Source organism: Megalops cyprinoides, chromosome 15 (assembly GCF_013368585.1).
Source record: "Megalops cyprinoides isolate fMegCyp1 chromosome 15, fMegCyp1.pri, whole genome shotgun sequence".
Taxonomy (NCBI): Eukaryota; Metazoa; Chordata; class Actinopteri; order Elopiformes; family Megalopidae; genus Megalops; species Megalops cyprinoides.
In genome coordinates, this window is record NC_050597.1 from 6,415,441 (window position 1) to 6,438,979 (window position 23,539).

The following is a 23,539-nucleotide window of genomic DNA, read 5'->3' on the forward strand; positions in this document are numbered from 1 at the left end:
AAAAAAATGAGATATGTAAAGAAATTCAGTGTTGGTTGAAAGAGGCATCATGAACCCTCTTTGTTCTTGCTTGTAGGGTTTTGGTCGGTAGTTCTAAGTTTGGTCCACACCTGCTAACTGGACTGTGTGGGCTAAATAAACATGTCTTGCTCTAACCAAACTTATTTTACTTTCTGTGTGTGCATACTTTCTGTCCTTAGTATCTGATCCTGGATCAGGATCAAAATTTCACTCTAAATGGTTTGGATTAGGATTGGGCATGGGGAACCTGATCTTAGATCTGCTGTGAAGGTCCCAGTGTACCCAGAACTACTATCTACCCACATTCTACAGCTAGTATATACAGCCACTGACAGAACCTCAGTGTGGCTATGTACCGCTAGGTTTAGAAACACATAATAAACATCAGTAGCTTCTTTGTACATTGGATTTCTTTAGGAAGAATTTACTGCCCACATGCCCCTTCTCATTATTCTAAAGAGGAAGTGCAGTGAATTAACTTATCCACTAAATGCAGTGTGTAGGCTACAGGCCTGGCAATGAGAACAGAGAACAGAGGCCATGGGGACATGACAGCCTGTCGGCTTCCCATGGGGCTTTGCACTTAACCAGTCCACTCACAGCTGATTTTACCTGTGAAAAAGGCAGCTAAGCTGAAGGTAGCTAAGATCCACAGGTGGCTTCCGCAGAAGCTGAGAGGTGCGGCCAGAGGGAATGCGCATCTCACCTTTTTTTAATGATCACACATTTGGAGGCCAGCGCAACAGGGACAGGTGTGTCATACCGACCCTTTCTGTGTGCAGTTTATTCTAGCAGCAGCCTGTTTTTACCTGCTACCTGCCCACCTGCTGTTCCGTCAGCATGCCAACCCCCACCACAGACGGGGAGTGGCTGTGCTGTCACAAGTGCTGCACATAACTGGAAGGACTTTTGTTCAGCATGCACTGCAGTGGTCTAGTGTGGATTTTAAACCGTGTGCACGCACGGCGTTAGAATGTAGGCTGTGTGCCGGTGTGAAGCTGCAGCCTTCCTGCACATGCAGTTACGTGTATGTGCGTGCTCTTATAAAATTCACAAGTCGAGCTCTCGAGGGCTTGATAATGTGCTGAACAGTTATGGTTTAGCCATGTGCTCTACAGCGTATAATGAATAATGAGGCTGCAGGCTCGATGAAGTTGTTGTGGCATGCCCTGTGCTCTCCTGAGCGCAGTGTTAAAGCACTCTCAGCAGCCTGTGTTGAGTGGGGGTGTGTTATCTGTGTGGTGCAACTTTACCCACCTGTGCTATCCCTGGAATGTCTTTGCCTTCCCCCTCAAGATGCAAATGAGGCTTAGTCTCAGCTCTCTTTAATCCAGCGAATGGAGAATCACAGCAGTATATTTTTAAGTAACATCACACCCATTGGTGTAATAGCCCACTGTCATGATGAAACATGGGCTGTTTAAGGAATTGATTTCAATCCCAATACGAGTTTATTAAAAAAAAAAAAAAGCACAGGCACCTTTCAGCACCGTGGAAGGTTTTCGGTTAATTCACTCCAGTGCATCACCTCCTCAGGCACTTCTGTGTAACTACCAAGCAGGTAGTTGGGTTTGACTTGTAATTGAACTATAAATCCTGTTGTCATTTTCCAGATGGTGGGTATACCGCGACTCTGCTTACCTGCCAATCCGCCTCATTGTGATCTAATTAACTGCAGCTGTCGGCGCGGTCGGACCGCGGGCGGCGTTTTGTCTTCCGGCTCGGCGCAGGTTGATCTGGCCCCGCCCCCTCTCTGATTGCATGTGCAGAGATGATGCATCGCGGTTAGAGTGAAAGGGCCAATTGGTGCAGGGCAGCAGAGAGAGAGAGAGAGAGAGAGGGAGAGAGGGAGAGAGAGAGAGAGAGAGAGAGAGAGTTGTGCCCGAGGAACCGCACCCATGGGAGTAAAAGTGCCGCTCTTCGGCGCCATGGCAGCGCACAGTTGCTATGGCGAGGAAAAGCAGGGCACTGGAACAGATGCCCCGGGGACTCTCTCGGTTAGACTCCCTGTGAAAACCGCGGAGCGCTCGATATGAGCCTGCCAGCAAGGTCCTTCACCTGCCCCTCCACACAAATAAACACACAGCATGGTTTTATTTCCAGCACTTTTAAGATAAAGGAAAAATGTGAATCTCTTTCTTCTCTGAACTGACTTTTCATACCGATTCCTAATGAAAAAGCATCAATACCCTCTGTGGGTTTGACTTGTAATTGAACTATAAATCCTGTCGTTTTCCAGATGGTGGGTATACCGCGGCTCTGCTTACCTGCCAATCAGCCAATCATGCACACTCTCTATTGATGTATACAATAGCTGTAAAGAAAGAGAAAGGCTGTGCTAATGTTGTCTTCATTACATGCAGTAAATGTGTAAAATTCCAATTAATGAAAAGTGGAAGCCCCTTATTACACATGTTTTTCAACATATGAATTTTTAACAGTCTGTGATACACAGTTGCTAACACAGTGTGGCTGTGATTTCTTAAAATACAATAGACATTTTTGGTCATTTAGAATTCCACAAATTACATTTTTTTAGGGTAAAATAGAGGTGGTGGGTTGGATGGTCACTATTGCATTAATGTCCTGGAATACCACTGGGGTGCATATAGGCCAGCCCACCGAAAAATTGTGTGACGGAAACTGGCCAGCCAGTGTGCCCTGTGAAAATAAGCACTGAAAATCCCGTATAACTGAATGGCAAACTGGCCTGTCCAAAACACAGTCACTGTAAGGGGGAAGAAGGTTTGGCAAGGCCCATAATATCCTTTTTTTATTTTTCAGGCAAGTCACTTTGTGTAAGTGTCACTCATCCTATACACAAACATGATGCCGATTCCACCTCCATGATCCATGATACTGTGGAAACAGACAAAATGTAAGCAGGATCATTCACACCTCTTTAAGAGGAGCATCGGCTTTAGCACAGCGGTTGGTCATTTTAATCACTTTTGCTGTCATCAAGACACTAATGTGTTCTGAGTAGACGGAACAAAATTAACAGGTGCGGCTTCTGATGTGCTCTTTAATTAAATCGTCAACATATGTACGTTGAGTTAATAACAAACGCGCTACTTTTTTTCAACACAAACATTTATTTTTCATCAATGGAAGAGAACTTGGTAAACTTTTTGAAAATTATCATCTGCATTTCAATGTGAGTCAAAGTCGAGGTCAACTGGTATTGAATCTAGGAATCAGGGTTTTTGCGTCTGTTGGCCTAATTAGCTGACCATTTTCTAAATATAGGACATAGCAACTGCTCTGTTTGACAAAGCTGCGTGTTAAATAGATAACGTTGACAATTTTTACATTTTCTAGGAAAAACGAACAAACTGGGATAACCTTAAAGAAAGATCACAGCTAAAACTTTGTGTATTCCATAAAGCAAAATCAATTGCAAAGCCTAATGAAGACAACTAAGGCGCAAACTGGAAATTTAAGGTAACTCCGCCTCAAGACAAAACCTCAACCTCTGTGGTTCCGCTTCTTGTCCACTGCCCTTGTTACAAGGGGTAACGCTACCGGGGGGAAATCAGACTTTTTCTTCAAACGTTTATCCAAGCTCCACTAAATCCATTTTCATCATTCTCATCAAAACATTTTCATGCCCATTTGAACTGCTGTTGTTTAATGTACACGAAGATATAAATGCGAGTAAAATAATATATTTAATTGAGCGGCAGTTAAGTAGCACAATGCACGCACGCCCAGTTCAGTTAAAACTCATGTTAAAACCAATCTCCGTAGTCTGAAAATATTACAGCTCGGCGGCAGATGAATACGTGGTGGATCATTTGGATTGTATACATTACCATCCTTTCCGTTCGTTTTTAACGTCCATATTATTATTCTAACCAGCAAACGCCCGTCTCTTTGCATCTTTCGCTTCCCGAATTAAGGACCTTGGACAAGGCTTGAGCTTTGATTGCTGGTAGTTGTAGTCACTGTATGTGCTTCCTGCGGCCGTATTGTGTATTCTAGAAAAACGTGTAAACCCCAATCTCCATGAGGCTTTGCATCCGGCCACTCTATTTGCAGCGTCGGTGGCAAGGGGCGGCCTTCAAGGCGTCGTGGTTACCAAGAACTGCTATCGCCTAGAAACCAGAGCTCCAATTCTCGAAAATATTACGTAAAGACACCAGCCAGAGATGTCATTGAGTGCTGCCTCCCTGCGTCAAGTTTCCTCTCAGACGTTGCTCACAGAATAAGGATTCTGTGGAGGGTTTTTTTCCTGATATTTATTTTGTTGTTTTCTTTTCACCCCGGGACCGGCGGTTATTCTGCGCACTATGATGATTCACAGTCCGAAGTCACCCTGGTGTTTGCCATCGATCTGAGATGCGGATTAAGGAGTGGGGCGACGTGCTGAGGGGAGACTGTGGTTGGAAGCTGTTTAATTATTTGGCATTGCACCGAAGTTAGCAGAAAATTTGCATTTTGGGGCGTCTTCGTTGGGAGGGACGCAAACCGCGGCCAGGCAGTTGTAGTTGTCCGGGCAGGCTGCGCAGTGTCGTTTTGTTTCGCCTTGGAAATCCTCAGTTGATCGTGGCTGTTTCACTGGGGGGATTTGCTGCGTTCAGATTTATGAATGGTAGTCTGACATTGCGTTCGGCCTATTTCGTGCGCGTTTACTAGATCTGAAATATTTTGCAGCTAGTTCCTATTTGGGAAGTAAACGGAAACGGTAGCAATTATGGTTGATGACAGAGTGAAGGATTAGCGTGCGGATTATATTTTTGCAGTAGTCTAGTTCACTACCAGTTGTGCTCATTTTCTGTTTGTTTTATTTTAATGGATTTTTAGTTTGAAACGAATCGGTTTTAAATGGAGTTAAACGGTTACAACGATGTTTTTTAAAACACGGATTTGCATTGGAGGGTGCATTTTCTATAGCGTAAATATATCACAGATATTTATGAAAGAAAAAAGTTAGATGACCGAAGCTCTGAATGTATTCTGCTAACTGGATAAAAACAGAAGTAGACAGGTGCTCAATGGAGTTTACCAGTGTAGTATTCATTTTATCAGAACGCGTATGGCATATATGATATATCTGAAGAGATTTATTAAAATATAGCCTGTAGCTGTAGTGATAGTAGGCTAATAAAATGACTATTCAACATTAGAGAATTTTAGCCAATTATTGTAAAAAAAAAAAAAAAAACTATATTTCGGAGCTTTTGTCCTTCAATATTAATGTCAGTATAACTCAAATGTACTTTTGATGGTTTGTTTTAGGATAGAATATCCTTGAAGTTGTGGTTGAAATACTTCTAAAACACACACATTTTCAAATATCATGGCGGACCGAACTGCTCCCCGGTGCCAGCTGAGATTGGAGTGGATTTACGGTTACAGAGGGCATCAGTGCCGCAACAACCTGTACTACACCGCGGGCAAGGAGGTCGTGTACTTCGTGGCTGGAGTCGGCGTGGTTTACAACACGAGGGAGCACACCCAGAAGTTTTATCTGGGACACAACGATGACATTATCAGGTAAGTTTGTCGCAATGTGACTCGCCTCTCCCCGATCTCGCCCGGGGATTTCCTCGGCAGTGGTCAAGTGGCAGTATTTTTTTTTCGAGGTCTTCATCCCATTTGTCGTCGGAAAAACCTTTCGCGTCTCTGCGTAAAAGGTCGTGGAGCGCAGCCGACTCGCTGTACCTCCCGTTCCTACTGGAGACCGGTGGTCGAGACGGGGCGTTGGGGTAAAAATGATCGAATAGCTCTCATTTGGTGTGTGGGAGGTGCCCCACACTGATTGCAGCAATCTACACAGTAAAGCGCTCTCGCGTTTACTCTGAAGCCGAGGGATGCTGGACGGTGTATGTCTCTCAGGTACAAAACTATCATGAGTTGCAGGTGGTACAGATAAAGCGCCTAAAATAAGAGCGAATTAATATACCGGATGATTGAAGGTTCTACATTTGTTTCTTTTGAATAAAACATTCAGTTATGCACAATAGTTTCCAGCCACCATTATGTATGTATAATAGTGTATTATGTGTTATGTACTAATATAGATCTAAACCTATGAATTGTTACAGGGCATAAATTGAGTCCCAACAGAAGAAATAAGTCTCCATGCTTTCCTCAATTCATTGCTGAAAACAGCCACCTGCGGTGTGCATATATCGGTACTGAAACGATACCGGAACCCCGTTGTTCTTAATAGAAATCACTGCCTGCCTTTGTATCTTTGGCTTGAATCGTTTGAAACTGGGATTTGATTGAATGGTTTACAGATGGGAGCAATGTATTATTTAGAATTTTTAAAAGAAGTTATACTAAGTGTAGAACAGAAGTGTCACTCTCCTGTCACCGAAACTGAGCACTGGATCAGCGTGTGCTTGAGGAGGGAAAGACTTTAATATATCCTGCTGACAACTGCTGAAAAGGAGTGGTTTCCTTTGTGTCTGGCAGTTACGGGCTGACAGAAGAATCTGGGCTACAAACCGCTTCTGTCGTCCTGTGGAGCACATCTTCATCATTGCGCTGTCATTGCGATTCCGGTCCGTGTGGATGTGCCGCTCCGTTTGCAGCCGAAAACCAAGCCTGTCCTCGCTCGCGCTCGCTCATTAGCGCTGTTTGCGCGCCGCCTCGTTGACATCTCCTAATCGTCTCCCAGCAGAACTTTAAATTTCCTGCTGTTGGTTTGCAGTTCATAATACTGCTATATTGTCAGGTTCAGCTGTATGAATGTGTTGGAGTTGCAAGGCATTCTCTGTTTGCACCGCTGCACACCTGAGCCAGCGCAGGTAAACCCAAGAGCTGGACTATATCATTCACACAGTTGTTGTCAGTTGTTTTCGGTCTGCCCAGTTACAGTTAAATCACTTACTGTCAGCTTAAACATCTTTCTGAGAGAGAGAGATCACTAACTTTCCAATCCAATCACCAAAGTGCAAACACCTTTTTTTCCCGGTCAATGAATCTTGTGTTGACCTAGTCCTGGGATACTGTGAGAGAGCAGCTCGCTGTGTCTGGCCTGTGTGTTTACTTGGCAGGGCATTTCTCAGGGAGCTCTGTGGCACTGTGCCGTTTCCTTTTTTTAACTACGGTTCAGTGGAGACAAAGCAAGCTGCTGACAGTGGCCTGGGTAACAGTCCAAACACAAACACCACCTTAGCGTTTGCACAGGAAAACGTTACAAGGGCTTCAGCGTCTTTTTTCCATGTTCCTTATTGTATCCCCCCCCCATGGTAATGAACTTGTTGTTATGCGTACTCTGGTGATGATGCTGCATAGCAACTGGATGTTTGGGTTTACACCCAGAGAGAGTACTTCTGTGCAGGAACAATAGCCTAGATAAACTTACGTTACTGCATTCCAGGGCTCACCTTAATTCATACTGTTACTTTCGCTAAAGGTTTTGGCGGGTCTTTCCGCTGACTGCTCTGCAGCCTGCCAGCGGAGGCTTCCTGCTGCCTTGAGGCTATGACACAGTCCCACCTGGACTGCGTTAAACAGATAATCTCTGAGGCTACAGAGAGAAATCCACTCATTCAGACCTCTCACTGTAAACGAGTGAAGCTGACCCATCTGCCAGTCGCTGGTTTCTGGCCTGAGACCTCTGTGTGCATTACTACTGTGAGTGGAACCTGCAGCACGCACGGTTCATTATTTCCGGGATGCACTCTGGGTGAGTGGCTGCAACGTTTACAGCAGGTACTTTGGCAGACTGGCCGAGTCTGCTTGTCACTTGTCGTCAGCGACACAATAGCTCTTGCGTTTCTAGGCAGTGTGTTGCCGTCTTTGCGCTGATTGGGAGAGACATATGCAGTGAGGTTTCGGTTAAATGCACAGGATCTTTGAAGTATTTGATCAGGACGAGCCTCCTCTCCCATTTGCTGCCTGCGACAAATCTGTTTACAGAGATGAGCGTGTTTTTAAAATATCAATAGCCGCACCTGATTTGACCCCGCGTATCTTTAGGGCCGAACACCTATTGAGTAGATATGACTGTTTAATCCCTCATTCCTTTGGCTCGGCTGTAAAATCCACATTTGCGCTCATCTATTTTCTTTTCGGCCTGGGCCACTTTCTCCCGTGGACATTTTTATCGGGGCTGTCATGTTGACAGATTATTACCATGTATAATTTGTGAAAAGGGCCATCTCGCAGGAACCAAGAGCACATTAATAAACCGGCCATGCCTCCGTTGTTGGTGAGACGGAATTGAAATTTAAGAGCAATTATGAGGTGTGATTAACGGGTGGGGGGATGAAAGGGGTGGGGGGGGGGGGGGTTGGGGGTTGTATCATTTGCCACTGACGATGAGGCAAAAAAAGTAGCCCCATACCCAGAGCTCAGCAGCCTGCAGAGTGGAAGAGAATAGGGTGGGCAGAGAGGGAAAGGGAGCCGCCCTCTCTGTTAGTCTCCCAGAGGCAATCACTGTATCGACAGAGATTTTCCTCCATCTATCGTATGGATAGTTCATCATACATTGAGTTTTTTTTGTGCTTTTGCTCTGCGCTCTGCTTGAGGACGCGTGACATCGATAACGCGTTTTGCGGCGGGCTGCTGTGTAATTACGGCGGTTAGCCTAACGGGCGAGGCTTCGCCCACAGGAGGATTGATTGGGCCGGCTTTATGGCTGGGGCCTGTCAGAGCCCGTCTCACAGTGTACTCTAATGACCCTCCGCTGTAATGCCCGTTGATCTTTTACGCAGAATCGTTCGAGCGAACTGATCAAAGGTTCATGGAGCCTGTTCCTATGGAAATAATCACAAAAGGGGATGTTGAAGTGAAATGGAAGGGGGGGGGGGCAGGGTTTGATCTGTGATTCTGGTTGTTGTGAGGGTTCACCTCTATCACAAATAGCTGAAGTGTACTCAAGCAGATTGAGGATAAGGTTGGCAGAGTTGGTATTCCCCAGAATTCCCTGTCTCCCTTTATAATTGTGTTATTTTAGAGAAGCCGCCCACAGGCGACGCTGTGTGAGGGAGCAGACGGTCTCCCTCAAACGTGTTTCAGACACACGCACCTTTCCCCGTGAATGTTATTCCTCAGGTGGATATGCGCCTCCGAATTTTTATCGCAGCGCGTAATTGGACGGCGGTAAAAGCAATTCGGGGAGTGCCGGCTGCTGCCGTCGCCTCAGGAAGGGAGCAGTGCCGGGCGGCGGGAAGAAAGCGGCGTCTCTGTGCTCAGAATGAGCGTGATTAATGGCAGAGAAGCGCATGCTCCCAGCTCTGAATCTCAATGCGGCGCAGCGTTTTCAGAGATGAGACGGATCGGCGTTTCGCAGATGCGTGGTGGACTCATGCCCGCCAGCTCGGCGCCACCGCCACCGGTGTTTTTTCTCTTATAGCCAGAGCTCTCACGGTGTTGCCGTGGGGATGTAGCGGGGGCTCGTAACCGGAAGGTCACCGGTTCAAATCCCAGGTGCCGCTGCTTGCCGTACCCTTAACCCCACATTGCCTCGGTAAATATCCAGCTGTGTAAATGGACGGTATGAAAAAAAATTGTGGGTAATTTTGAACGGTGTGTAAATGGATGGGGATGAGAGCATCTGCAGGGCAGAGGTAATGTGCAGTAAAGGGCCGATGGTTTGTCTGTGTAGACGGAGCCCTGCTGTCTGTGCGGTGGGAGAGAGGGCGTGAGAATGCCGGTCACGTACGCGGCGCTCTGTGGAGCTGATGAGCCAGAGGAGAGAGACCCCCCCCAGCCCCTGAGCTCTGGGCCTGGCTTAATTGACAGCGTGTTCATCACGCAGCTGGAGACTGACACCCAAGTCAAACCACGCAGCGGAGTTCAGACCCCTTCCCTGCTCTGCGGTCCGTAGTATCTCCAGGTCATTTCCTTTTCCAATTTGGGCTCGGTATAATTACCTCCTCTGGTAAAGACGCTCGCGAACCCGCGCCTGGCCCCCCCTGCAGAGAGGGTCGCTTGGCTCCCGGCTGTCTGTCTGCGGAGCAGGGAATTGGAGCGGGAGGCCCAGACTTGGCCCGGCCCTCGTGTCCCTGACAGTTTGCCCTTCTCCTTGGGCCTCGGGGACTGAGCTGTCATCGATATTTCTGAGGCTTGAAACCCGATGAAGAACTTTTGTCTCTTTTGGCATTATGTTCACGGTTCCAGTGTTCTGTGCATGCCGTGATAGTATGCAGCGATAGCCGACGCAACAGAGCATCCGCTGTGTTGCAGTGGGCACTTACGTCGTTAAAAACCAAGAAAAGTCAAGTGGAAAAACAACCTCGCGTGACTGTGAATTGAGACAGGCTGCTGCTGTTTATGAGGACAGGGGGCTGTGACCTCAGTTTAAAGGTGTGTCCCGGAGCGAGCGGGTTTAATTCCCCCTCTCTTAGCGCACAAGTTAACGCTGTGTACACCTCATGGGCGCAGCCCAGTCGCTCGCGGCTTGATGGAGACTCGCTGCAATATAAATATCTCATGAAGTAATGAAACTAGTCACCTCTGAAATTATGAGAGGCCGCGTACACTCAGAGCAGTGGATCCCCTTACATGGGTGGCTGTTTCCACCTTTAATTTTTAAGCTGTCAATCATGGCAGTGGCGATGGGCATGGGTGGGGATTTTATGCGGTAGAATGTTTATGGGCACAAAGAAAGATTTACAGTATGATGTGCACGTTTGCAAGTAATGTAAAAAAAATGTGAGAATTAGTAACAGGTGCAGTATTCATCCATTTTTCAATTGCAAGAATGAAGGCATAGGTAGACATACATACACACATACGCATATATACACATGTACTGCATTTACCTGCTAATGTAACTTCAGATGTTTGTATTTTAATCTATGCACTGAAATCCTGTAGCAGTTTCAACATTTTCAATTATGTTCAAATGATGTGAATGAAAGCACCTGTTGTGGGATGAAGGAATGATGTAATATATTTTTTGTCACGCTAACTGAAATGGTATCACAATAGTGTATATATGTGAAATAAGCCTACACATTAGCACACACAATAACCTTCCTTATTTAACCATCTGAGAAGGTAAAATCAGTTCACCAGGGCAGCAATGATGGCACAGCTCCCTGCATAGTTTTCCATGTCAACATTAATTTCCCTTCCCTGGAGATAAAATCATGATCTAAATTGTAGGATCGGTGCTTTTTTTCACGGTCTTTGAAACGCAGAGATGACTAATGCTGTTTTTTAGGCCCGGTTTCCAGCAGCGGTGTTTCCAAAGCAGATATTTTACCTCATTGAGATCAGCTGAGGACAGGCTCATCTGGGCCAGCTCCCTCCCGCGAAGTGCCTCTTACTGCCACCTGCAGGCTTCTGGGATAGCGCCTGGAGTGTCACCTCCCACACCCCCCTGACGCCAGGCTGTGTGCGAGCAGAGGCGACGTGCTGGCACCATGGCACGTCACCCGCGCGGGGTTCCGCCCCCGCCCCGGTGCGGGTTGATCCAAGGGCATGAGATGGGCACACACACGCTGGCATTGTCACCCTCTCGATGCCTCGCTGTCACCTCCCTGATCAGCTTGTATCAGAGAATCTGTGACCTCACAAACCGCTTTTATTAGAGGACCTGTGACCTCACAAACAGCTAGAATCAGATGACCTGTGACCTCACAAATAGCTTGTATCAGAGAGTTTGTCACCACACGAACAGCTTGTATCGCAGGACCTGTGACCTCACAAACAGCTTGTATCAGACAATCTGTAACCCCACAAACAGCTTGTATCAGAGGACCTGTGAACCCCTGAAAGTCTCATATTGGAGGACCTAGGATCCCCTGAACAGCTTGTATTGGGTTGACTCCCTGAAGGGCTTGTGTTGGGGAACCATGAGCCGATTGACAGGCATCATCTTCCACGGTTGGGTTTCCTCCACTGTTGGCACAGGGAGGAAAAAAGGAGAATAAATTCAGAGTGTGTATTGATCCTGTACAGTTTGCAGCTGCACAATTAACAAATGAGATTTTTTATGTTGAGATTTTGCCATTCTTGCTTTTCTCTTGAGCAAGGCAAAGCATCTCCGTTGAACTCCCCAGTCCTCCGAGAGACGGGCAGGCTGCATTATTTAAGGCAACACTTAAAAAGGGGGTGTGTGGGAGCATTTAGAAATAACAGGACATATTGCTCCTGTCTGTGTTAATCGTTAAATATTTTTCCTGCTAACGCAACAGGCAGGTCTGACTGCACTCTGAGGAGAAATTTCTTCACTTCAGGCGGCTGCAGTGGTTTACTTCTCTCTCCTTCTGATGCAGTTTTGGCTGGAAGGGGAGCCTTCAGAACACGAAGTGTTTGGAACATGAGTAGATGGTGATGAATATGCGTATGGATATGAATGTGGACGCGAGTAGATAGGATGCAGTTGTGATTTGTAGGCGGCCCCCCCCCGGCCGTTCCCTCCTCCTCTGATGTGTGTTCTGCAGTGTCTTCGCTCTGATTGGCCGGTTTGTGAGAGCGCTGTGGGGCACGCCCCCGTGGTGAGGGCATCTGTCCGTGCCAGAGCGCTGTACGGTGTGTGTGTGTTTGTGGTGTGTGTGTGTGTGTGTGTGTGTGTGTGTGTGTGTGTGTGTGTGTGACCTGCTCCATAACAGGTGGGATGGAGTAATACCACTCCAGCCCCTACTCTGAATCCTGCAAGCCTTTACCCAGCAAGCTCTACCTCTGCCTGTCTTGTGTCAGCCGCTCTGATTGCATTACAGTGCCTTTGCTTAGCAGACTGGTGGGGAAAAGCCAGACAAGAGCCTGCTGAGATGCAGATAAAAAGGAAGTGGAGCTGTCCTGGACACACAGTGGGGAAACATCAACACGGCAGGGACAGCAGTGTAGCGTAGTGGAAATTAACAGGTCTTGTAACAAAATGGTTGCCAGTTTGACTCCCTGCTGGGGCACCTGCTGCTGTACCCTTGGGCAAGGTACTTAATCCGCCATTGCCTCAGTAAAAATCCAGCTGTACAAATGCATAACATGTAAAAACTGTAACCTATGTAAGTTGCTCTGGATAAGAGCGTCTGCTAAATGCCAATAATGTAATGTAATGTAATAGGCAGTCTCTACAGTGGAGCCCCTTGGGAAACGGAAAAATGGTCGACCCACAAACCCCTGGAGGGGGGATTTGGAGGGAGAGGGTGTGGCCACGGCTGGAGCTGTCCTGAGCTGAATCACACGGAGGAAATGGCCTCTGCTCCATGAAAGGAAGGAAGTAATTCAGTAATCCAGTTTGCTTAGCAGACCCTCGTATCCAGAGCAGCCTACAGATCATCCACCCATGAGAATGGATGGAGCTATATAATTATTGAAGCAGCCTGGGTTAAGCACTTTGCTCAAGGATATAACAGTGGTGACCAACTTGGGAATTGAACTGGTATCATTTGTGCTATGAGCTGTGCTAACCACTACATCACACTGCTGCCCTGCTCCTTACCACTATATCACACTGCTGCCCTGCTCCTTACCGCTACACCACACTGCTGCCCTGCTCCTTACTGCTACACCACACTGCTGCCCTGCTCCTTACTGCTACACCACACTGCTGCCCTGCTCCTTACCGCTACACCACTCTGCTGCCCTGCTCCTTACCGCTACACCACACTGCTGCCCTGCTCCTTACCACTATACCATACTGCTGCCTTTTTCCTAACCAATAGGCTACATTGGCCAAGACTCTGGTCCTGCTTAAAACAATACCACACTGCTTCCACTTGCTTTGATGGGCATCTTTTTTCAACTCAGAAGAAATGGGGGGCCAGCTTACTTTGGCTATTTTCCAGTGTCATTTTGCCAATACAAAGGTTTATTTTACATTGTCTTGCCCAGTGAGTGGAAGTGAGCTGGAATCTGGAATGTGAGATTTACACTTGGCATTGTATATCTTAAAAAAAAAAATTGGCACAATCATTGTTTATGGCTGGTGACACATACGGTACGCAGCCTCCAGAGAATGTTCATTTTGCGACTGAGAAATGCTGACCAAACGCTCCGAACCCCGCTGCCTTTTTAGTCATCTTAATGCACATTCCACACTCTGAATAAGAAATAAATCCAAGGAGCCGATCAATAAATAAAAGGCAGAATGAGTCACCCACATTAAATCAAGGCTGGTCCTTTTGGTGGGGCTCAGGCTAAGCCGTACTGTGGGTCTCTCTAACTGGAATTCTGGGGAAGTGAATGTCAATGGCGGAAAGAGGTTCAGCTCTGGGGAAAACGGGTACCTTTCCTCGTCTACTCCCTGATCTGATCCTCAGAGGCTCTTTAAATAACTGGCGCCTGTATTGTCTCTGAGACGCACCAAGGCTCCAGCACAGTAGCGTGTAATCAAAGAGCACTAATGAGGCACCTGTTTCCTTATGAGTGGGGATCAGAGGGCCTAACCACTCAGGAACCGTTGCTGTCGTAGTACTGGAGAGAACGTCATACTGCTGGATGAGTTCTGCTTCACACTGCTCCCCACAGGCCTGTTCTAGAGAACATGATGTGAGATAAGTTCTGCTTAACACTGCCCCTACAGGCGCGGTCAAGAAAGCACAACGCTCGGTGAGCTCGGTCTCATTCAGCCTCCTATTTGCATCACATCACGCTGGGAGACACAGTAATTAAACCGATTTCATAAAAACAGTCTCACATTTCCTCAAGTGCACAGCCAAAGTGGAAGTTGGCAGCGAAGGAAAAGAAGACTTGGCCTGAAACTCACCTGAACGCCTTGACCTGACTGTGAGATAGCAGACCGCCCTGGAAACAGTGTCCGTTTGCTCGCTTATAATAAGGCCTGTTATTTTGGGAGCCGTGCACCGCTGTGCACATAGAGCAGTTAAAGTGCAAATAGAGACAGCGAATGCGCGTACATGTGCAGACCTACAGTTACACAGCAGACGGGTGAAGGCATACTGAACGCAGCATCAGTGAGGTGAGGTTTGACTGATTTGTTTGCCCCTGCCTATTAATCACCTTTAATGACAGGATATCTGAGCCCGACATTAATTGCTCTCTTGTGGATCCATTAGCGCTGGGCTGTGCTCTAAGTGGCCTTGGTGTGACGGACCAGGAGCCTCTCAATGAGTCTGTGACCTTTTAAAATGAGGAGTCTGTCACTGAGTCTCATTATGGGAAAAAGTAAGGGGGGGGGGGATCAGAGAGCGTTAAATGATTCGATTACTTTAATTGGATTGTAATTTGTCTGAACTATTCATTGGCACAGCTCCTAAAATGTGTTTTTAAATTATTTTTGTTGTATCTTAGCACAGGAAAGACATTTGACTTTAATGTTGATTCATTGCTTATTTATATATACATATATATATATATATATATATTAGTTTTAAGAGCATTTTCTGATATTACAACCGATGTTACAGGGAACAGTCTGGATATTATGCATTCCTTGAAGGTAGGCCTCATGCCTAATTCTACTTCTTGTTTTCTCATTAGTCTCTTTAATTCTGCTTCGATTTTTAGGCCTACCACACTTAATCCATAGGTGGTCATCATTCTCAAGAAGAAACAAACCATCTAAACGGCTTATTGATCCATTTAGCGGCAGCTAGATTTCCTGCTATATTTGGTATTGTAGTGTTGTGTTGTGAATAAATCAGGTTGATGTTGCTGAGGCCGACCTGATGTAGGTCTGATTTGAATGGAGATGCAGTGATTTAGCTGATGTAATTACAATTCAGTACAAACATTGCGCACAGGCAGTCTGGCTTGCATCATTAACTGGATGTTTACCGAAAGAATCAGCTCAAGGTACGCTCAGAAGATCAGCCCTTGATTCTGTCTGCTGTTGCACGTCTTGTTCATTTCAAGTACTTTTCATTTCACGGGAGGATTCTCCGCAGAACAAGCGACAGACAGCGGAGACGTTTTGATGCTCAGCGAGAACGCATTCCACTCACAGCAAATAGGAGTGTCCGTCAGGCATTCTGTGTCACAGAAATTGCTTTGCAGCTGTAGAGGAAGTCAGGAGAAGAGCCTCATCTGAATGCTTTCCCCTGTCATGTTATACCTGAGGTCCTGCTTACCTGCATCAAAGCACGGCCCTGGAGCTGAAGTGTTGCTGAGATGAAGACAATGAGAGCTGTCTGCAGGCGGTGAGTGAGAGCCTGTCAGCATCGCTAGCTGCTTATCCACCTAGGGCCATACCACACAGATCCAGGAAGCTTGAATGTTTTTTCATTGTCTTTCTGAAACCAGAACTCTGGCCCCTGGTGGCACGCTGGATCCTGCCCAAGCAGACGCGGAATAGAAACGCATGCTGCAGGACAGCATGGCAAAGCTGGCGTTTAGCTTCCTGCTTATTTTTACATGGTTGGCTGCCTGTATGCTTCTTTACTTTTCATGGTCTTCTTAGATCTTATGCATAGCCAACTAACTCACTACTGACTGGTAAACACAGCAACCTGGTTTTGCAAGTCTGTTAAAAGCATGACAACGATGTAGCATTATGATGTCCACACTGTCAGTGGCATGACTGAGGCTACAAGCAAGGCTGATCATGTGGAGTTAGCTTCCCTCCTGGCCTCACTACGCCCTGAGTTAGCCTCACTACGCCCTGAGTTAGCCTCACTACGCCCTGAGTTAGCCTCGCTATACCCTTAGCTAATCTCACTCCCAGCCTTATTTTGCCGAGTGGAATGGAGAGAGGAGGCATCTACCTTGATTCATTGCTTGGGAGGCGTAGCAGATAATCGAGTGAAGTATCAGCCAGTTCAAGGTTAGTGTGAAAAGGGAGAGACTAACTATTCAAAGGTCATTTGGACTGAAAAACAGTGCCTCGATGAGCCATTTCAGATCTTTGGCCGCTGAAGCCGATTTCCCTCTCTACTGTGCTAGCAGCAGCAGAGACATCATGACCGACAGGTTCAGTCCAAAGAGTTTCCCACACATTCCTCCTCCTCATCATCAGAGGGCAAAGCTGGCGGAGGCCAGCTGCAGCTCTGACAGTGTGGTCCCAGTGCACGCTTCAGACGATCCGTTCAGAAACACTTAACTTCAGACCTAAAGGGGTGAGACTGAGCCTTCCCAGCACTGCTTCCCCTCGCAGGTACATAATGCAGGTACAAAATTCAAAGCCAACTGCATTCCAAGACCCGGACATCCTAGGAGACATTCTTATAATTACTCTACTGTTAACTACTATTGTTCTATCTGCCCAGTGCCGGCCAGAAGCAGATGGGCCCCCCCATGAGCCCGGTTCTGCTCAAGGTTTCTTCCTGATAGGGAGTTTTTCCTTGCCACTGTTGCCTTAGGCTTGCTCTCAGGGGGTCTCACGCCTGGGAACAATGTAAAGCTGCTTTGTGACAACTTGTGTTGTAAAAAGCGCTATACAAATAAAAATGAATTGAATTGAATTGAATTGAATGTGATGTTCATACCTTATAGTTCAGGTAATGTTTAGATGCTCTGCGGTTGAAGTAATTGTACACTATTGTATACCATACATGCAGTGTTTGCAGTTTTTTTATTGTTATGGGTTTTGTCTAACATGCAGCACAGCTAATGCAGTAGGCACAGAGGTGAATTATGATTAATGAGCTGTTGAATATGTCATCGTTCACATTTTCGGTAATGGTGATACATTTCCCCTGTGCTCTGTCATGGTGGATAATGTAATTGTTTATGTGTGTGTACACACTCTGAGGTGCGAAACTCGGACGTGAATAGTTTGCTGAGGCTGGAGAATTTGCTTTGAAGGCCAGACGCTGCTGTCACACGGGTAGGAACTGCGGACCTAGAGCCCTGGATGTCGCATTAATGCGTGCTTTCTGTCCTCCCTGGAATATATTTCATTTCGCATTTTCCCGGAGCAATTTTTTTCCCTTCCTCCTCTTTAGGTAATACCATCTGCCTTTTTTTTTACTTAACGGCAGGAACAGCTGCTGTTTGCAGTTGGTTTTTTTTTCTGTTTTTTTTTTTCTTTCCTATTTAAAGTGATGGTTTGCGATAATTGGCAAAGTCCCGAATTGTAGGTTTACAATCCTGTGCGCGTCTCTCCCCCTAAGGACACAGATCAAAACACGAGGAGAAGGTAGCATTTATTCTCTTTGCTGCAGTGTGTAATTATCGTGATTGAAAATGAAACTGAGGGCCATTCATTTAGTCACAATGAGGGACCGAGCCCCGTGATGCTGTGTAACAAGCTTTATATGCCTTTCAGGACAAATCAAGTTGCGAGAGAGGCAGCAGATTATCCGCCCGGGGAGAGAGGTGGCGGCAACCTAAGATAAGACCTGGGACGAGCAGAAACGAGGCATGTTGTGTTATCAGCGCAGTGAGAGGGGCGTTTTATAGCAAGGGATTTTCTGTTAACTCACTCTCACAGCACACTCTGTTTCTTACTCAACGCATTGTTTTTTTACACCCAGCTCTGCCTATTGCTACAGCTGATGCTTGAAACCACACTGTTTCATTTGCCGACTGAGCCTCTCCGTCGCCAGGGTCTTGTAACCAGTAGGTTGCAGGTTTTATATCCCGTCGGGTCACTGCTGTCGTGCCCAGGACACGCCTTCCACAAAGATGGGTATTTTAAGACGGCATAGCTGTATTTCACTGCAGATCAAGGTGTCTTCTACCCCACTATTGCTTTGAGTTCTGCATTGTAGCCCAATTGTGCAAGTTTTATTTGGTGATGCTGGGTTGAGAGACACTTGACTAATGTGCTTATCCTGAATTGCTTCAGCAGTGAAATGTTGGAACAACAGAATAATAGAAATGTAATGTCCAGCTGTATAAATGGGTATTGCACAGAAATACCAGACATATGAGTCACCCTGAATAAAAATGTCCGCGGAGCCGAAAAGTACTATGACTTCAACGTGTTTTGTCCTGTACTTCTGTTATTTCAACATTTTTTTTATGATTAGTAGACTTGTGATCTTTACGATCTTTTTGATTTGTGATAAATTTGTGGTAAATCCAGTTTGGGCTCTTGTTCTCATATGATGTGAAAAAAAATCAAAGGTAAGGATGCTTATATCAAATATCATTTCTGCACTGGGAATATTATATTTGCACAAGGTTCCTCCACTGTATTGCTACTGTCTTTGTGTTCTATAGAACAGATGTAATAGTCATCACTGTTCAGGAGATATTAAAGACTATGAAATGAGTCCTAAAATTCTGTTATAATATGATACTGTTAAAAACCTGATACTTGCACGGTATGCATGTCCATTGCCCTTAATGATATGTTTGCAGTTACACCGTAATGTCCTGTGAGCAGTATCAGTTCAAGGCCTCGTATATAGCGTAACCTGGCCATCCACTCCTCAGAGATACAGTGAGCAGATCCACCGTTCCTGTGGAAAATGTGAATGACATTTGCAGAGATTGATGTTTTCTGAAATCTCTGCTGCCGTGAATCATTTGTGCGTCCGAGCTTCTCTCCCTCGGAGACGGACAAGCTTTCCCCCCCTGTATGATTCCTGCTCCCCTTTGCCTTTGAACCCCATACGCCGGCTGCAGATCGCCCTGATCTATTATTCATAACGTCATATAAAACCTTCAGGGAGATAATTGTGCTCATTTGTAAAGCTATCTGCTGTAATTAAACATTTCAATTAACTCTTTAACGGACTTCAAGGACAAACATGCTTTCATCATACTTAAGCACCTTGAAGTTTGTTTTACGCGTTCTGTATAGGTGTATGTATATAGATAATGATAATGAATAATCCATACATTTAAATCTTATTTATTATGATAATAACATTTCATAATAATATATTGCAGCTTGGCAACTTGTGTTGTGCTCTCAAAGGTCTTGAGGTCCCAGGAGTCTGTGATGTAGAGGACTATGCTGATGAGTTTTCACCAGCTGGAATACCTCTCCACATTCAGTTAAATCTACAGTACAGTTAAGCTCTGCAAAGTGAACCGCAAAGCATGAGAAATCACTCCCCCGAATGGAATTAAATCCCAGTGTTCTGTGAGGTGCTGTGAGGTACTGTGATCTAACTCTGTGTACCATTGTTCCCCCCAAAGAGACATCAGAGCTAGAGGATTCTATCAGTGTTAACAGAGACGCACTCGGTAATGACTGGGGTTGTAAGGAAATCCTTGTCTAAAAAATAATGGTGGCTTTGTCAGTGAACAGCAGGAGCATCAAATAGAAATAACTGATAATGGATTGCATCAATATGGTACCTTTCATGGATCTCAGAGTGCTCAGTGAGAGTGATTCATTTCATCCACCAGCGACGTGTAGCGCCCACGTTATATGGCGGCCATTTTACACCAGTGTGCTCACCACACATCCGTTGAGATGGAGAGGGAGAGATTTACTTAATCAGTTAAACTGGGGGGAGGATTAGATGGGGCCAGGCTGAGAGACCTTGATTAGGAATATGGCCAGGAATGCCAGGGAACCCCCTACACTTTATCAGAATTGCCAGGGAAGGACAACGTGTCCTACAGAGGAGTGTCGCTGGGGCTTTGGTCATCTGCTTGATTGAGAGAGAAGACTGCCCCCTATTGGTAGGAAAACACCACTGCCAGCAGGGCTCTTGGGAGCTAATCAAGCCAAGCTCCGCCAAGCATCGACTGGGAGGCGGGGGGGCGGCTGCAGTGTGCCTAGATGATGTTTACGCACCTGAAAAAACGGCCTTGAGATGAAGAGAGGGCCGGAGGCCAAAGAGCACATCTCTGTGAGGAACCGTAGGAATTTTCCACCACCTTCACAGTGCCAGTGGTTGCTACGGAGAGTGAGTGGGCCCGCTAACGCTGAGGGAATCCGTTACAGCCACACAGGCCTGGGGACCTGCCTTTGAAGCAGGAAGATTGAGCTGTGGGCCCCCGAGGAGTGGGCACCAGAGCTTCGGATCAGCAGGGCTGTTCTGAGTTCAGTCTATGTGTCCGTGTCACTGTAGGAGAAGAAGGAACACCAACCTCTAATGTAAACAGACATCCCCATAAATGGATAAGTCCACAGAATTATAATTTATAAATATGTTTTCACCTTTACTCCTGCTTTGTCACCCTATATTCCCTTCACTTGCACAGGGAGTGTCAGCACAATTCTCTAATACATCCCCTGTAGCCAACAGCCGTTTCACACACTACAGGTCCCATAATGCACCACAGGGCAGCCCACAAAAATCAGAATATTGACACATCTCTTAATGACGACGACATAGGAATGCATAAGACTCCTGAACAACTGCTTGGCCAGCCACTTTAAGAGGATTTAAAGGCTTATATTTGGATCATAAAAATACTCTTAGGGAGTCTGGAATCAAGTATTAACCATTTCACGTGGATGCCCGCTCTATCGTAAGGCGAAAAACACCTTGGAAATATATGGGTTTTGCGGTTTTGTCGCACTGAAGGGATGGGGGAGTCAGACCCACATGAACCAGATGACATCACAAACCATGTTTTCAGATAATCTTTCTCAGGGTCACATGTTAATTAGTCAGGAAGTCGGCACGTCCGTGTGAGATTGAACACTGACTCGGTGCAGGGATAAAGGAGCCTTACCGCTCGCACTGCCGTACCGCTGCGTTGCCGTGTCGATGCCGCCTCCAGACGGCTGTCCTTTAGACCTGACATTTGCTATCCTCCAGGGCAGGAGCTGTGCTACATAGGAATTTATTGCCTTTGCTCCAGCGGCCACACAAACAACTGATAACAAACAAGCGATTCAATAACTTGACGCTGCCGCTGCATCTGAACCCCTCCGCTCTACCCCCCCCCACCCGCCCGCCCCAGACTTCCCCAAGTCTGATGGGAAACCAGCCTCTAAGCTGCATTCTCCATGCCAACGCCCAAGCCTTCCTCCTAGCTGCAGTAAGGAGATTCCAAACCTGCTTTCAAGGTTTTTCCGGGTTTTTTTCCCCCCCTTGAATGAGCCCTGGGACTGTGATCATCCGTTGATTAAGTACTGTACCACGTCAGATGCAATCACTTTGTCAAACCATGTGCAGTGCTGATCATTTTGTAGATCATATATGTAGAGGACTGTTGTGCTGGTATGTCAAGTAATCAAAAAGCAGTTTGCTCCCATCCCACATCTTGCTCATCTTGCTTAAGGGCTCTGAAAATATGTGTGTGTGTGTGTGTGTGTGTGTGTGTGTGTGTGTGTGTGTGTGTGTGTGTGTGTACGTGTGCGTGCGTGCGTGCATGTGCCTCGTTCTTTGAGCAGGGAGATTCCCTCCCGAACCATTTCTGAGAAACAAAATATTCTTGTATAGTGTTAAAACAGGGCTGGCACACTTCAGGAGACACGGGTTAATGGGTGTCAGTTTCACATGTATTTCTGAACCACAGACATTTTCAGGAAATACCTATTTCTTTGATGGGTGTAGTAAAACTGTGCCGCAGACCTGAGACCTTGAATATGGAAAATGAAATCTCCTTGCCTAAGATGTGCTGTTCTGGCTCTGGCTTCCAGGATCCGGTTAAAAATAGACAGTATCATGACATGGGGCCATGCTGGCAGACTCTCCACTCCACAGTGGATGTGATGAACCATTGAATCAGGAGATTTCAGAGGATTTATCCTGCCCAGTGGGGGGTTGGGAGGAAAGAGGGGGGTGGGGGGTTTGCACACCAGATCCCCCCAACCATCGCTATGTTGCCAGTGCAACAGGACTTAAGAGAAACTGGCTTTTGAACATTAATTCCAGCATGAAGAATCGTGATGACTTTTAATACTGGTTAGGAGGAGCACGTCCATACTGCGGATCTCCAAAGGGGCTGGGTGTTGCAAATACCGTACAGTAGAAGGGAATATACCTGCTCACCGCCGCGATGCTCCAAATGCTCACAAATTCTTTAATTAAATTTAATTAAAAAAAGCTGAAATGTTGGAGTCAAACATTGTGACCATGGAGGTCTTCATCAGGCCCTGGTCTATGTAGGTCCATGGCGTCCATGTCCATTATTGTATAGCCAGTATGATGAAGCCAGCAAGTGTCGCTACCATGATGGGACAGTGCTACAGCGTTAGCACTCCTTTCCACTCTGTTGGACTGGGGAGGTTGGCCAGTCACTCTGTTCCAGCCAAATGTACCAATCTACTCGGAAACCAGACCTCGCCTGCTTGTCAGCAAGATGAATATGTCAGCTACTACAGCTAGGAGAAATGAAGCCCTTTTTTTTTTAGTTTTGTTTTGGGCGTCTTGTTTTTCCCTCTTCTCTCTCTATCCTCCCCAACGAGCTCTGCAACATTTTTTTTTGAATTGGGTTATTGCTTTTTTACCGTGAAACTGGTGTCACTCTCCTGAGTCCCTGCGGGCTATTATTATCCTGCTCTGATTTGAGGGCTTACTAAAAATAGACAGGAGTTGTATGGATTTTAGCTATCCTGTTTTTTTTTGCTGAGCAGATGGTTGTAGCCCTTAGGAGTCTGGCTGCCAATAGTGTAGATAGTAATTCACACTAATTATTGATGTGTGACATTACAGAGAGCAGAGAGTCCGTTAGTGCTGGGTTTTTGTGGATTATGATGCCTCTAGGAGAATAGTAGATCAGCACTGCATCCAACGATGCCTATCAGGGCAAAGGCAGTGTGTGAAAGCGTACAGTATGTTACATTTTATCTGCAGAACAGCCCTTGACCGTGGTGAGCTGTGACCTCAAACGGTATTGACGGATT

General features: G+C 46.3%; 1 protein-coding gene across 1 annotated transcript in view; it reads left to right on the plus strand.

The window, feature by feature from the left end:
• Positions 1 to 4,107: 4,107 nt before the first annotated feature.
• The window catches only part of LOC118789858 (echinoderm microtubule-associated protein-like 6), a 116,726-nt gene continuing 97,294 nt past the window's right edge, over positions 4,108 to 23,539 (plus strand). The window contains exons 1-2 of the mRNA XM_036546546.1: positions 4,108 to 4,615; positions 5,263 to 5,520. Coding sequence (XP_036402439.1) covers positions 5,324 to 5,520 — 197 coding nt within the window. The 5' untranslated portion in view covers positions 4,108 to 4,615; positions 5,263 to 5,323. The remainder of the gene's footprint in view (positions 4,616 to 5,262; positions 5,521 to 23,539) is intronic.